Source organism: Triturus cristatus, chromosome 3_2, assembly GCF_964204655.1.
Source record: "Triturus cristatus chromosome 3_2, aTriCri1.1, whole genome shotgun sequence".
Classification (NCBI taxonomy): domain Eukaryota; kingdom Metazoa; phylum Chordata; class Amphibia; order Caudata; family Salamandridae; genus Triturus; species Triturus cristatus.
The window spans coordinates 533,193,889-533,207,245 of NC_140584.1; the positions used below are offsets into that span (position 1 = coordinate 533,193,889).

The 13,357-nt window shown below is 39.1% G+C and overlaps 1 protein-coding gene across 5 annotated transcripts in view; it reads right to left on the reverse strand.

The window, feature by feature from the left end:
- KIAA1549L (KIAA1549 like) overlaps nt 1-13,357 on the reverse strand; it is a 667,839-nt gene that overhangs the window by 421,184 nt on the left and 233,298 nt on the right. For all 5 annotated transcript variants that reach the window (XM_085648235.1, XM_085648236.1, XM_085648234.1 and 2 more), the window contains one exon: nt 5,586-5,716. In XM_085648235.1, the coding sequence (XP_085504361.1) occupies nt 5,586-5,716 (131 nt within the window). The remainder of the gene's footprint in view (nt 1-5,585; nt 5,717-13,357) is intronic.

Here is a 13,357-nt window from a genome sequence, read left to right on the forward strand (position 1 = left end):
TCCCTTAGAAACCTGCTTATTGCCACTCGTTCATCTATCAAAGAAGCATACAGTGAGTCCTGATCTAAAGCACCTCTGACGACAGCTTATTGGCTCCATTTCCAATAATGTTTACCTTCCATCATTGACCAATAGCCGCCTGTGCCTGGAGTAACGGGGATGCCTACTGGATGTTACTAGAAAGTATACTTTGTTAAATAGGAAAAGTTAACAGCAATGACGAGTTTGCTGAATACTTTCCCAGTCAAAGGATAATACAAAGACCTTGATAGATAGTGGCTCTCCCCCACATTGAGACTATATCAAGATGCATGCTGTCCATTGGGCACTTTCAACCTCACTACCACAGATCTACAATCATTAAATAATACCAAGCATCAGGACTCAGAAAAAAAAATGTGTTCACTATTAATAAAATGATGTAAAATCAAGACTAACCTAAAGGAATAGAAACAAGTTCTAAAGTCATTATATATGCCCTAATTCTATGTTCATACCTCCAAATGCTCATCACCTCTCTTGAACCCCGACTTCATTGACGTGCACTCACCATCAACATCCAGCTTTCTTCTCTATGATCACCCTTCAACATCCCATTCTTACCAACAAATTAATTTGCTAGATACTTCTCAAAATTCACTACATTTCGGATACCGTTACTACACTATTTGCTGTTCTGCCATCACCCATTTTCCAGGCTCTAATACATATGTCCAACACTCTGTTTTGCCTGACGCCCTCACAGTGGCACCCATCGCTTATTCTTCAAATTGGCAGTCCTTTACCCCCTCCTAAAAGAAACTAATACCAACCCCTATTTGCGGGCCAACATTTGACCACTATGTCAACTTTCCATTTTTTTCCCCAAAATATAAATGTTATTCGTTTTCAATTGCCTCACACTCTTACTCTCCTTATATAACCTACTCAACTTCCTGCAATCAAACTTTCACACTCTCAATTACGCAAAATATTGATAGAAGTCTTGTATCTAACTTTTACACAACTGGCCAACACAATCATATTTCTTCAATGCTCTTTCTCGTAGACCTCTCCGCTCTTTACTCACTAGGTGTAAATGGCCTACTTCTCCAACATCTCATTTATGGTCGCCTGGGACTCAATGATATCTGGAGCCCCCCGATACCCAGTGAGTGTCCCACAAGGTTGGTTACTCGTCCAAACATGTTCTCACTGTACATCACCTCTCTTGTTTTCAAATCAAGAATTAACCTGGCCTTCGTTTATTTTTCTGACACTCCATCACGTTACACACCAACCTGTATCCTTGAAACTGCCAATCACAATCTTCTAACAGCACCTAAACTGAGCAGTGCTGCCTTCACCTTCTAAGCTTTGCACTTCACTAAAACTTCTAGTGTCGGCCATTCATTCATTCCATTGACTAAATCCAAATCTTCAAAATTGCACAAGACAAACATTTGCTGCAACAAGAGACAAACAATGGATAACAACCCTCGCTCTATATATAAATATGTACCTGTAAATCATAGGGCTCTCATGAGCCAGTAGTCTTTGTCAACTAGACTCAAATATTGAAACATTTTATCAAATTCTAAAGTGCTATATCCACCAAATATGTAAACAACTTAAAATATAGTACCTCACTGATGCTATGTACAGCATTTTCTGATTTAAATGTAAGTTTGCGACTTACAAAGAAACATAACAAAATACATAAATATGACTCTATCTGTCCTCTTGCCCTTCCAATATCACCAAGAGGCTCCTCTTTGACAGGCAGCATGCGACCAAGCATACTTCGCCACTGAGCAGTTGATGGGGACCTGGTACCTCTCGCTAAATAGTTAAATGCTGGGATACATCAGTCTTCTGCCAGTCTAATATGGAGGTTCTTCATTCCTCTAGGAAGTAGGGGTGCGTTGAAATTTGAGGATGCACACAATGAGGCCTGGGCCACGGGCAAGTCTGTGTAACTGGTCTGGGAACATCCTCTATGTGTAGGCCCATACCTTTGTTCCTGTGCCAGACTAGGGAGAATGTTCTTCAAATTCCCCAGAGTCCCCAAATTATGCCAGTGTAACTTTAATTTTACCTGGGCCTGTTCTTAACCATCATCCCCTGGTACTGGTCAGGCCATAGAGAAGGAGGGCAGCAGCCCTACTGTTTTGAACCTCTTCTGACATTTTGTGGCAAGGAAGGAAGAAGGGAGTAAGCTTTAGAAACAGGGCTTTCTGGCTCCCCAGCCTGTAAGCCTTGTCAGGAAGTATAAGTATTTTGGCCCTTCCAGGGCCCTATTTTATTTTTCTAATTTTCAATTTTATTTAGACAAAAAGTTTAAAAGGCCAGTATTCATACATTTGAGACTGCCAAATATTGAAACGTTGTGTGACTTGGGGGCGTTTCACCTATCACTATACTCTTCAGAAGTATGTCTTGCTGCCTTCAGTGGAGTAACGCAAAATGATGGGGTCCACCTACAGAATGTGATGAGGGGCCCGCTGAACGTACATACCTCAATGATATCCATAGGCTTTAGACGAAATGGGGGTCCCTGTGGGGTGGGGGCCTGTCAGCACCGCAGAGACCCGTGACTGCCTTCTGCCTTTGGTTTGTGACTATCGTGCCACCACACTGAGCAAAACTGCTTTCACCACTGTGTGTACTTATGATCTGCAATTCAGCAATGAAAACCTATGTGTCTGCATTTGCGGTTATCTAACCCAAGAGGAAAGCTGAATTTCAGTTTACAATCCAAACAGGAAGTCAAACTGGCAGTAATTTGTACATTTTTCTTTTGTGAATATTTCAAAATCGGCTAAAGGGATTTCCATCGAATCACAAAAAGTCATTGGAATCAGTGTCCATGCCATGTTTTCTGTAATTATTTCCATTGGTTTTATCTTGCAAATTTAGGGCCGTCTTTCGGCAAGCATTTTGCATATGCCTTTCTACCCCAACCCAACCTGCATAACACGTTCTATAAACATATACTTTTGTTTTGAAAGTGTTCTGTAGGTTCTGTTATGTTTCATATCGGTACTCTAATATAGGTCCAGGGAACATAGTACCCTTTCCCTACATCATCTCCTCTACATTTCACATGAACGAGCCAGAATACCTTATAAGGATTGATGCCTTTTATGGACTAAACCTTTCACCTAGTTCCATGCAGAGGGAGGGTTTTTCCCAATCAATAATGCTAAGACTTCATCCTTAGCACATATGAATAATTTATGAGGACACTACACAGGGGGTATACTTCACCTCTCCTATCTACGCACAAGGTTTAATCCCATACGTCATCCTCATACTAAACAATGGCTAACACACGCACAAGGACTGTATCAATACAGCACCTCTTGCTATCAGTAGTTGGAGGGAACCGAGACTTCAAGGCCGACACACTGACCGGTGACGCTGAGGCTCCTGCATGCAGTCGCTCCAGCTGACAGTGGTCTAAACATCCCTTGCAGGGTGTCCAACTCGAGACCAGGACCAGGTCCCACACTCTCATTATTCAGGTAAAGGGGTTCGACTAAATCCTAGCGAGATTCTTGGCTCTTAGGCTTATTAGCTCTTTCACACCTACTCACATGCTAGGTACACTTAGGTACATCTAGACAGGCATCTAAGGAATATTTGCTTTATTTTATAAATGTATTTTATATTCATGTATATGTTCATGACTATTGCAAAATGGTAGAACTGTACTATTCCTTTTTATTCACTGTACTGCTGATCCTATATCTCTGCTACTCTGTAACAGTTGTAGCAGCATATATATTTTACACAAGAGAACAACGGTGCAATAAATTCCTATTGTAAACATGCTCGACTGTTTCTTCAGTGTATCTCTCTGAGACCAAATGAGCAAGCACAAGTGACTGGGTGAAAAGTAGTATATTGTTTCCACGAGTTTGAGGAATCAGGGATTGTTGTGTTCTGAGGTTGCCAAAAACTAATCTCTCTGATAAAAGAGATTCTAGTGGCACTGAGAGCTAGCTAATGCAAACAAGGCCAACATACGCGGTGGGGGTGCACAGAATCAGTCTACCACCAGCCCCACAGTGTATATTGTCCAAAAGCGCAGGTCCTGCAGGGGTACTATAGGAACTACACTACAGTTCGTTTAATAATCCCAAAGTAATTTGTCATATACATTACAGAGATTGTCAGCGGCTCCTTAGTAGAGGTTAAGTTGATTTGATCATAGAGAAAGTGCTCTTTGTATTGTTACCTGTTACACAGCGCAAAGCATTCATATACCAAAACGTAATCATGAAAGGTTTTTAGATTGGCCAAGGTGGATAAAGGTTATAGCAGGGATACCATGAGTTGTGCTTCACAAAAACAGGTGGACATCAAATTTGGCATAAAGATAGGGCTTCACCCATTTGAGATTCTTTGCTAGGTTTGAGTACATGAACCTGGCATATGTATGGCTACCCTTCTCATTTAAGGTTACAATAAATAATTGATTTGCGAGTTAGTGTACCCCAAAAAGATTTAACAGGTAATACTAAGGGCACCATTGCTTGGCTCCCTGACCTGGCCCCAAGGCAGAGACACCCAAACTCCTGCAGGCAGAGACCCCTCCCCTGGTCATGATCAGAGAGAGGATTAAAAAATATGGGTCATGCCATATCCTATCATCCTGGCCTGCCCACGACCATTCAGATTACTTAATCCATCTCCCAATCCTTGGGACTGGGAGTGTAATCCATGAACAATGGGCCTTCCCTCACCCCACATCATTTGTATACATTTTAACCAGGTTTGATTTATGTGGTTGGTGGTAGATCAGCGCAGCAGACAACTGGGGCCTTAATATATATGTCAGTTATTCAGGCTTCATCCGGCCAGCTCTACATCAAGTGAAGAAAAATGGGCATCTGACAGTCTCAGCATGGTGAAGGGCTGTCCAAGTGATAAGTGGGCCCAGGAAGAAAGGTCAAAGACGTTTCCCAGTGGGAGGTAAGGTAAAAGGCATGGCCCAACACTCACAGGCTGCTGGGCATTGCCAGTGGGTTCTTGGAGGAGGAGGAGTGAGTGCAAAAAAGGCTGAAAGCCTTGTTCAGGAAATAATTTGCAAGGAAAATACTGTGTCTGGTGAAAGGCCTGGTTTTGCTCCCAGAGTTTGCTAGGGGCAGCTAAGATCCATGACCCGCATGCCGGGTTGAAGGCTATGTACTGCTTCCAAAATACTGGGGAATACCAAGGAGTTTAATGGCTTAAATGGTGGTGTGATATGTGGTATCATTAGTCATGTCACCGATTATGCAACTTGTGATGTCATCTGTGGCATTCTGTGTGAGATTATGAGCTTTCCATTGGGGGAGAGACCATTGTGTAGCTCACTATAACTGGTGAATATCAGTAGCTTTTATATTTTGAATGGTAATCATAACAAACCTTAAAATCGAAATATATAGGGGGCATTGTATAATTAATCAGATTAACCATAACGTTCCTTTAATAATTTCCTCCAATATTTTATTTCATTGTCTGTTTATGTGTTTCAATAGATAAAAATAAAAATAAAATAATATAAATAAATAGCAATTCAACGAAACACAACAAATATGTCAGATAGTACTTACAATTAAATTGTTGTTAATTTGAACCTGGACAGTGTATTTGAGTGCCTTTCCCAAAGCTTCCTTAAGTCCATTTGAAATATTGTTCATCATATTCACATTGTCCGTCACCAGCTTTGGAGCCACAACTAAAACTACAGAACAAGATAAAAACTTAAGAGGGGAATCTATGTGTGATTCATTGGTTAATTGCCATCACAGGAGCAGTTGTTCATAATTTCTTGGCCACTGACAATACATGAATAAGTGATGGTATGGAAAGTCAAACAACAGTATTGCAAGACATAGATTAGTTTAACACAAGTTATATACTGTATTATACTGCGCTTTGATGAAGTCATGTCTATAAAAACTTAATGTGAATCATATTTACCCTTATGTATTCATCTTTCTGATTTAAAATAATAATAGAGTACTTTGAGAAACATTCTTTGCTGAAATATGTAGTCTGCAACCACTCCAAACGTCCTACTTATATTTCATTGTTTGATAACGCAGAAGTGAAAATTTCTGTCACAAAGAAATGGACATCCAACAATATTGGTACTTATGCAAAAAAGCAGCAGCAACAGACTGAATTTGCAGTTCCAATGAAGAAAGTATTAATCCCACAAAGTACTGGAAATGAAAGTGAATTCTTTTTTGTTTTAACCCAAAGGCTAAGGCACAGCAGTTTCATTGTGCAAATATATATTTACAGCAAAACTCACAAAAATCCAGCAGCTGGAGAGGAAGATTTTAAGTGATAAACATAACTGTTTTAAGTATGTTTTGGTAGATTTTAGTGGATTATGAATATATTCCTGCCTATTTGCAGTGAGAACATTGAAAATTCCACAAGAGAGCGTAGAAATCCCCAAATCACACACCTAACTAATGCTAAGGTATTTAGTGATGGTTAATCCTGGCCATGTCCAATATATCTACAATTGATCTCCTAGTAAAAGTATAATGTGTACCCACCCTAGATCTGTGTCTTCACGCACTGAACTCACTGCAAAATTCTGTTCACAAGAACACACTATTACAAAACATCTCCTATACAAATGCCCACAGTTAGTTGTGGTCTTTGGTTCAATAAGGTGATTGACCAAAGCAAACATTTAGAAATTGACGCAAGCTTGTCTTTTGGAAACTGTAAGAAATTGGGTTACTGTTTGAGGGGGGTGAAACCTTTCTCATCAGCAACCACAATTCTTCTCAGCGTGAAGTCACAAGCTAACCTAAATCACAAGCCAACCTAAATTAACCAGAGCTCAGCCCTCGGGTAGGGTGGCACAGAGCAGTCAGACTTAACTCGGAGACAATGTGTAAAGTATTTGTGCAACACTTCAAACAGTAACACATTGAAAACACCACAAAAAGGTCCACCATTGTCCTGAAGAGTTGATGTCTGAGGTTATATTTATACCTCGTGCCCTTCCTCTACAAGGTGGGAGAAGCTTCTAGAAATTCCCTTTGAATTCCCCTGGCACCCTGACTTTCCTGCCATGGCTTGAGACTAACTACAGGGAATATGCAGCCCTTTGTGTGGAGGCATGACACACCCTATTGAAGTGTAATGTGGGCTGGGCCCAGCTCCGCCCTCCCATCATGACTGGGCTGGACCATCCAGACACACCTAAGCTCTCTATTTTGTGTGCAGCAGTCTAGGAGTAATACACAAAGCCCAACTGTCAGCTACACTCATTCATGTAACCCAGAGACAGGTAACAGGCACTAAATGGCTAAGGCTGGAAAATGGCAACTTTCTAATAGTGTCATTTTCAAAATTGTAAATTAAAATCCAACTTCACCATAAGTTATGATTTTTTCTTACAATTCCAAATACACCAAACATGAACTGGTTACCTGCTCCCATTTGGAAATGACAGCTTATTACATGTAAGAATGTAACTCAAATGTTATTCTATGGGAGAGGCAGGCTTTGCAGTAGTGAAAAATACATTTAAGTGTTTTTAACTACCAGGACATATAAAACTTAAAAGTGTATGTCCTACTATTTAAATGCACTGCACCCTGGTCTGTCCAGGGCCTACCCTAGGGATGACTGATGTGTATTAAAAAGGAAGATTAGGGTCTGGCAAAAAGTTTATTTTGTCAGGTCGAAATGGCAGTTAAAAAACTGCAAATGCAGGCTGCAATGGCAAGTCTGAGGCATGTTTAAAGGGCTACTTAAGTGAATGGTACAATATGTGCCGCAGGCCCACTAGTACCATTCAATTTGCTGGCCCTGGGTACATGCAGTACAACTTCACTAGGGGCTTATAAGTAAATTAAATATGCCATTTTGGGGTAAGCCAATTTCACCATGTTTAAGGGCGAAAGCACACACATTTTAAGCACTGGTTAGCAGTGATAAAGTATGCAGAGCCCTAAGGTGAGCAAAAATTAGATCAGCAAAAATGGAGGAGGACGGCAAAAAGTTTGGGGGGAAGACCATCATAAGACTGACAGATCTAACAGAAACCATACTTATAGCAATGCCACTGAAAAAGAAGAAAGGAAGTCCACAAAGATTAGCAAATATTATGCATGAAGTTGGCAGCTGAATAGTGAAAGAAACTTTTCTCATGCCACTTCCACTGTAGAACCTTAACATTGCATTCACTGACTCAAGATTGTGGTTCATGCCAGTTACGACATGTTTAAAATATGTAATATAACTTGAAGGCTGTGAAAATGGGAAACTCATGCTGGTGTGAGGAGGAACTTCAAAGGAACAGGCAGAATAATGAATTCACTCTCAGGTAAATACGTAGAACTTGTAAAGAAAATTAGAAATTCCTGAATTCAATAAAGGATCTAACCAAAAATGAACACGCTGGCTGCAGTTCGACATAAAGTAGCCTAAAAAATGAACAGGCTGGCTGCAGTTCCACAGAAAGTAGCACAAAAGGTAAAAGACAAGCATGCAACTAAGGTAAATTCTTTAAGGCAGAAGGTGGATTCCAGTTTAAGACCCACAAATACAGAGCTACAGCGAGACATAAATTGTGTTCAACACAAACATTTGGAATGTGTGTGAAAAGGAATGCTGGTTCTCCAAATAAAAATCAAGCTTTTTATATGTTCACTGCTCTCGGGTGTTATTGTGATCTTCATTACATATAACGTGACTAGTCAGTTAGGCCGTTTAGAGGCTAGATAAGTACTCTTGTTACAAATTACATACAGACCATGATCCGCTAAAGAAATAATGTATAACACAGTATGACAGTGCTTACCAAAGGCTGCCAAGAGAGAAAAGAAAGTGCGAACAAAGCTAACAAGTAATTCCTGGTGGCAATTCCACTTGACCATTGACTGTGGGTTTCTACAGGATCGGGTTGCAGCATGTATTTGTTGGACCATGGATACATGGTTAAACTCCACTGAAAAGCCACCCATTAGCACAGACAGTCTCTTTACTTCAGTAGATCACATTCCTATTAGGAATGCGTGGACGTGGCTAGGCATACACATACAATTCTTTTCTTTTAGCTTAAGAATGTTTTATTGAATGATAAATGGAGTACAATATATAAGAGCATGTAATAACATATTCTAGTGTGAGTACAATAAAAAGAAAAACATAGTGAGGTAGAAAAATATGTAAATCAATATAACAGAAGGCATTTCAACATATACAAAATATGGAAAAGATCAATAGCATTTTATATATTTTAAAGAAGGATAGAAGAGGAAGATCGAGGAAAGAAGAGAAAAGGGGGAGAAGGAAAATGTTCTTGGCCTACTCAAGAGGGGAGTCAAACTGTAATTATAAAACTTCAAATAGATCGTTCAACAGTCATTAAAGAAATAAGTAACATCAAGGAGTTTTGAACGTTGTACTTGTATGATTGATATTTACATGTTGTCAGGATAGAAATGAGGAAAATGATGACCAAAACAGATCTCTTTTAATTAATTGTTGAGTGGAATGTATACATGCTCTATCTAATCGATGAGTATGACATAACATTTTCCACCATCTTCTAAAAATAACATTGCTAGTATCTTTCCAACTAGATGAAATGATTTATAATGCAATAGCAATTAGTAACTCAACAAATCTTCCTACCATGTCATTGCTGTGCCAAATTTCAGAGGAACCCTACTAGAAAAATATGTTTATTCTGAAATGGAAATGGAATAGAACATATATCCGTAATCTTGTCCCAAATTTGTAACCACATAAGTAAACCTAGGGACAGTCAAAAAAACATATGAAAAAGGTCACTGTTCTCCACCTTACATGACCAGCATTTGGCTTAATTAGAATTTGTTGACTTAAAAGTGAAATAGGGGTGAGAAACAATATTTTATAAAAGAAGTACAAGATTTGAGTAGTACTTGCAAAGCAAGATGTGGAATTCATTTTTGTCCATCTCCTATTCCATATGTGAAGTGAAAAGATGTGATGAAAATTAGTTTCCCATTGTAACTCAACCTTAGTTTTTGATCTATCAACAGGAAGTGTATTGAGGTGTTTGTAAACATAAGAAGCTTGCACTGCATTGGAGAAAGTAAGAGAAGAAGCAGTATCTAAGGATTGATCAAGAGATTGCAATTAGGCGATAGAATGTGTCAGTATATCTTTAAGTTGCTCAAATTTGAAATTATCAGTTGGGGATGAATTATAAGTATTTTGAGTTTCAAAAAAAGAAACAAACCCCTCATCTAAGAAAAGTTAATTTATTGTTATGATCCCATTGTGTACCCATTATTTCCAAAAAAGTATTCTATTCTTTAATTTAATATTTTTATTATACCAAATGGGAGAAGCTCTATCTATGTATGTATGCAAAGCAATGGGGTAACACGGTATCCCTCAGAACCTGGGCATATGCACTATAAACAACATTTGGTTCTGTCGGGTGAGACAATTTCTTTGTGGTTTTATATATTTAGAAAAATGATTGAAGTACAGAACGGATGAACACACACAAAGAAAGAAAAATAGTGTATATTATCCTCAAACAAGGCGGTATTTTACCATATATTTTCAATTATTCAAAAAGCGGGTCAAGAATTACCATGACGAAAACAAGGGGAAAAAGGCTGTCCGGTAATTCAATTGATAAAAACGGCGCATGTGAGCGTGATTATAGTGACATAGTGAGTATAGTGACAAAGTGACGAGATTTGTGTATTTAAACACAAGGGTAACATAATACTGTACATATATTTACAATGAAAGCATAGAAAACAAGGTCCAATTTAGAATTCAAAAACACAATGGCCCTTAGCTTAATAATTGAATTATATAATTTCTGTGCTAGAAGGGCATCTTAAGGCATTGATGGACAGAAAACCGTCGGCGTTTCAACCCTGACAAACAGCATGAGTTGAGGAAGTCAGAAATGGGTCTTCATCAGGACCGGATGATGGGTAGGACAGCCTGCAGGGAAATTCTGTATGAGTGTGTGTTCATATGTAAAAGGATCATGTCAAAAAATTGGACTTTGTGAAAACCACTCACCAGGTCTTAATAATTGAAGGACTCCAAGGTGGCGAGCCAAAGTAGCCTAAAGGTGAGAGGCACCAGAGGTGTCATCCATCTGGACGTCAAGGATGGATTTGGTCTGGTATCTAAGATAATGACAGGGGAGGACGTGTCAGTTTCTCCCGCAATTTAAAGAACATCACAAAAAACTTATATGGTGGATCAAGCATACCTGAATATCGAGAATGATCTAATAATTCACAGCATATGTAGCTAATTTAAAGAGTTGAGTGGCAGTCAGTGCAGTGGTAACGCATCAAACTGAAAAAATAAATAAATCCTAAATGTGCAGTTCATTGCGGGTATATTTTAATAAAACCAAACGGAACTAATGTCATGGTGTACCTGGATGTCCGTTTGTGTCTGGAACGATCAAGGCAGAGCGTAGCAATAAATGTCAAGCGCAGTGTGTCTGTTCATCCAGCATACTCTGTTTACAAATGGTTAATTTGTTTGCATAACTCTTTTTGCACATATGTAATTTTTGTATTTCTACAAATTTAGGGTTTGTCTCTATAATTGTATACATAGCTTATACCTTAGATAAGTACACCAACATTTCCTAAGTGTTATTACCTAAGCTTAGAATGCTTCATTTTTTGTATGTATTAATTAACTATGAGTAGATGCAGCCATTAAGGGTTGCCTCATTATGATTTTCATTTGATGTAATTATATTGTTACTTGAATCGTTAGTGCATCAATACCACACCTATGCACCAAACATCAACAATTCCGATTATTTCTGTATCCATAACCGGGAAGTCTTTCTTCTTGTGACTCCCATTTTTCAGACAGTTTTAGCTGCTGGACGCCAGCATGCACGTCCGTTCTCTCACGTAGTGCTATATTTAACCAAGAGCGTTTTCTTTGGTTTTCGGCACAGATCATCGAATCCTGCCAACGGCCAGATGTCCTCAGGTATGTGAACGCGAGCTCGTTTGCTCAACTTAGCAGCATCCCCGAATCCTTCTGTAATTTTAGATCGTGATCAAGGTTTTCTTTTCTCTCCATGTAGAGACCACATGATGCCTTGAAATCTAACAGACACGCTGCGCTTGACATTTATTGGTACGCTCTGCCGTGATCGTTCCAGACACAAACGGACATCCAGGTACACCATGTCATTAGTCCCGTTTGGTTTTGTTAAAATACATACCCGCAATGAACTACACATTTAGGATTCATTTCTTTTTTCAGTTTGATGCGTCAACACTGCACTGACTGCCACTCAACTCCTTAAATTAGCTACATACGCTCTGAGTTATTGGATCATTCTCGATATTCAGGTATGTTTGATCCATCATATAAGGTTTTTGTCATGTTCTTTAAAATTGCAAGAGAAACTGACACGTCCTCTCCGTCGTTATCTTAGATATCGGACCCAGTCCATCCTTGACGTCCAGATGGATGACACCTCTGGCGCCTCTCACCTTGAGGCCACTTTGGCTCGCCATCTTGCAGTCCTTCAATTACCGAAGACCCGGTGAGTGGTTTTCACACAGTCCATTTTTTTGGTGTGATCCTTTTACAAATGAACACACACTCTATATATGGGCGTGAAAGAGGGGACTTGGCAAAAGAAACAGACTAAGTAATAGTGGGTGACAAGAATATTTTAGGGGATTTTGAAAGAAGTGCTATATTTCTAATACAGAAAGAAGTTATTATGTATTGCTCTAATCTGTGCCAAATGGGAGAACATTCTCAGACATATATGTCCAGATCTGTATGAGGGTGAAGGCTGAATGATATATGAAGAAATTTGGATAGTTAACTAAACCCAGGAACTTAGGTTGATGAAGTTTATTAAAAGATTTACGTGCTCTTTTGTTGTTCCATGAAAAACTTTACTAACATACAATTAGATAGATTAAAAACAATTCTGAGGAGGGTCCACTGGGAGCATAGATAGATATAAATCAATAATCAGCAACCTCATCATTTTGATGCTGTCCAGTCTGACCCACCATGATAAAAATGATAATGACCATTTTTCCGATAAGGTGAGCAATCTATGACCTAAGGTCAGGCAGTTCAATTCGCATACCGGTGTCGGTCAGAGGCAACTCCGAACGACATCGCAATTAGGCCCAAAGTATGTATCCAGAGACAACTGAATATTCTGTCAGTAAGTGAAAGAATTCAGGGATTCTACAAACTGGATCAGATACAAATAATAAAATATCATCCACATAAGCAGTTTTTATACTCTGAAAAGATTATAGATCAATGCATATTTTTAAAGAAAGGTTTTAGAGATAAAATAATTAATGAAGGGGATAAT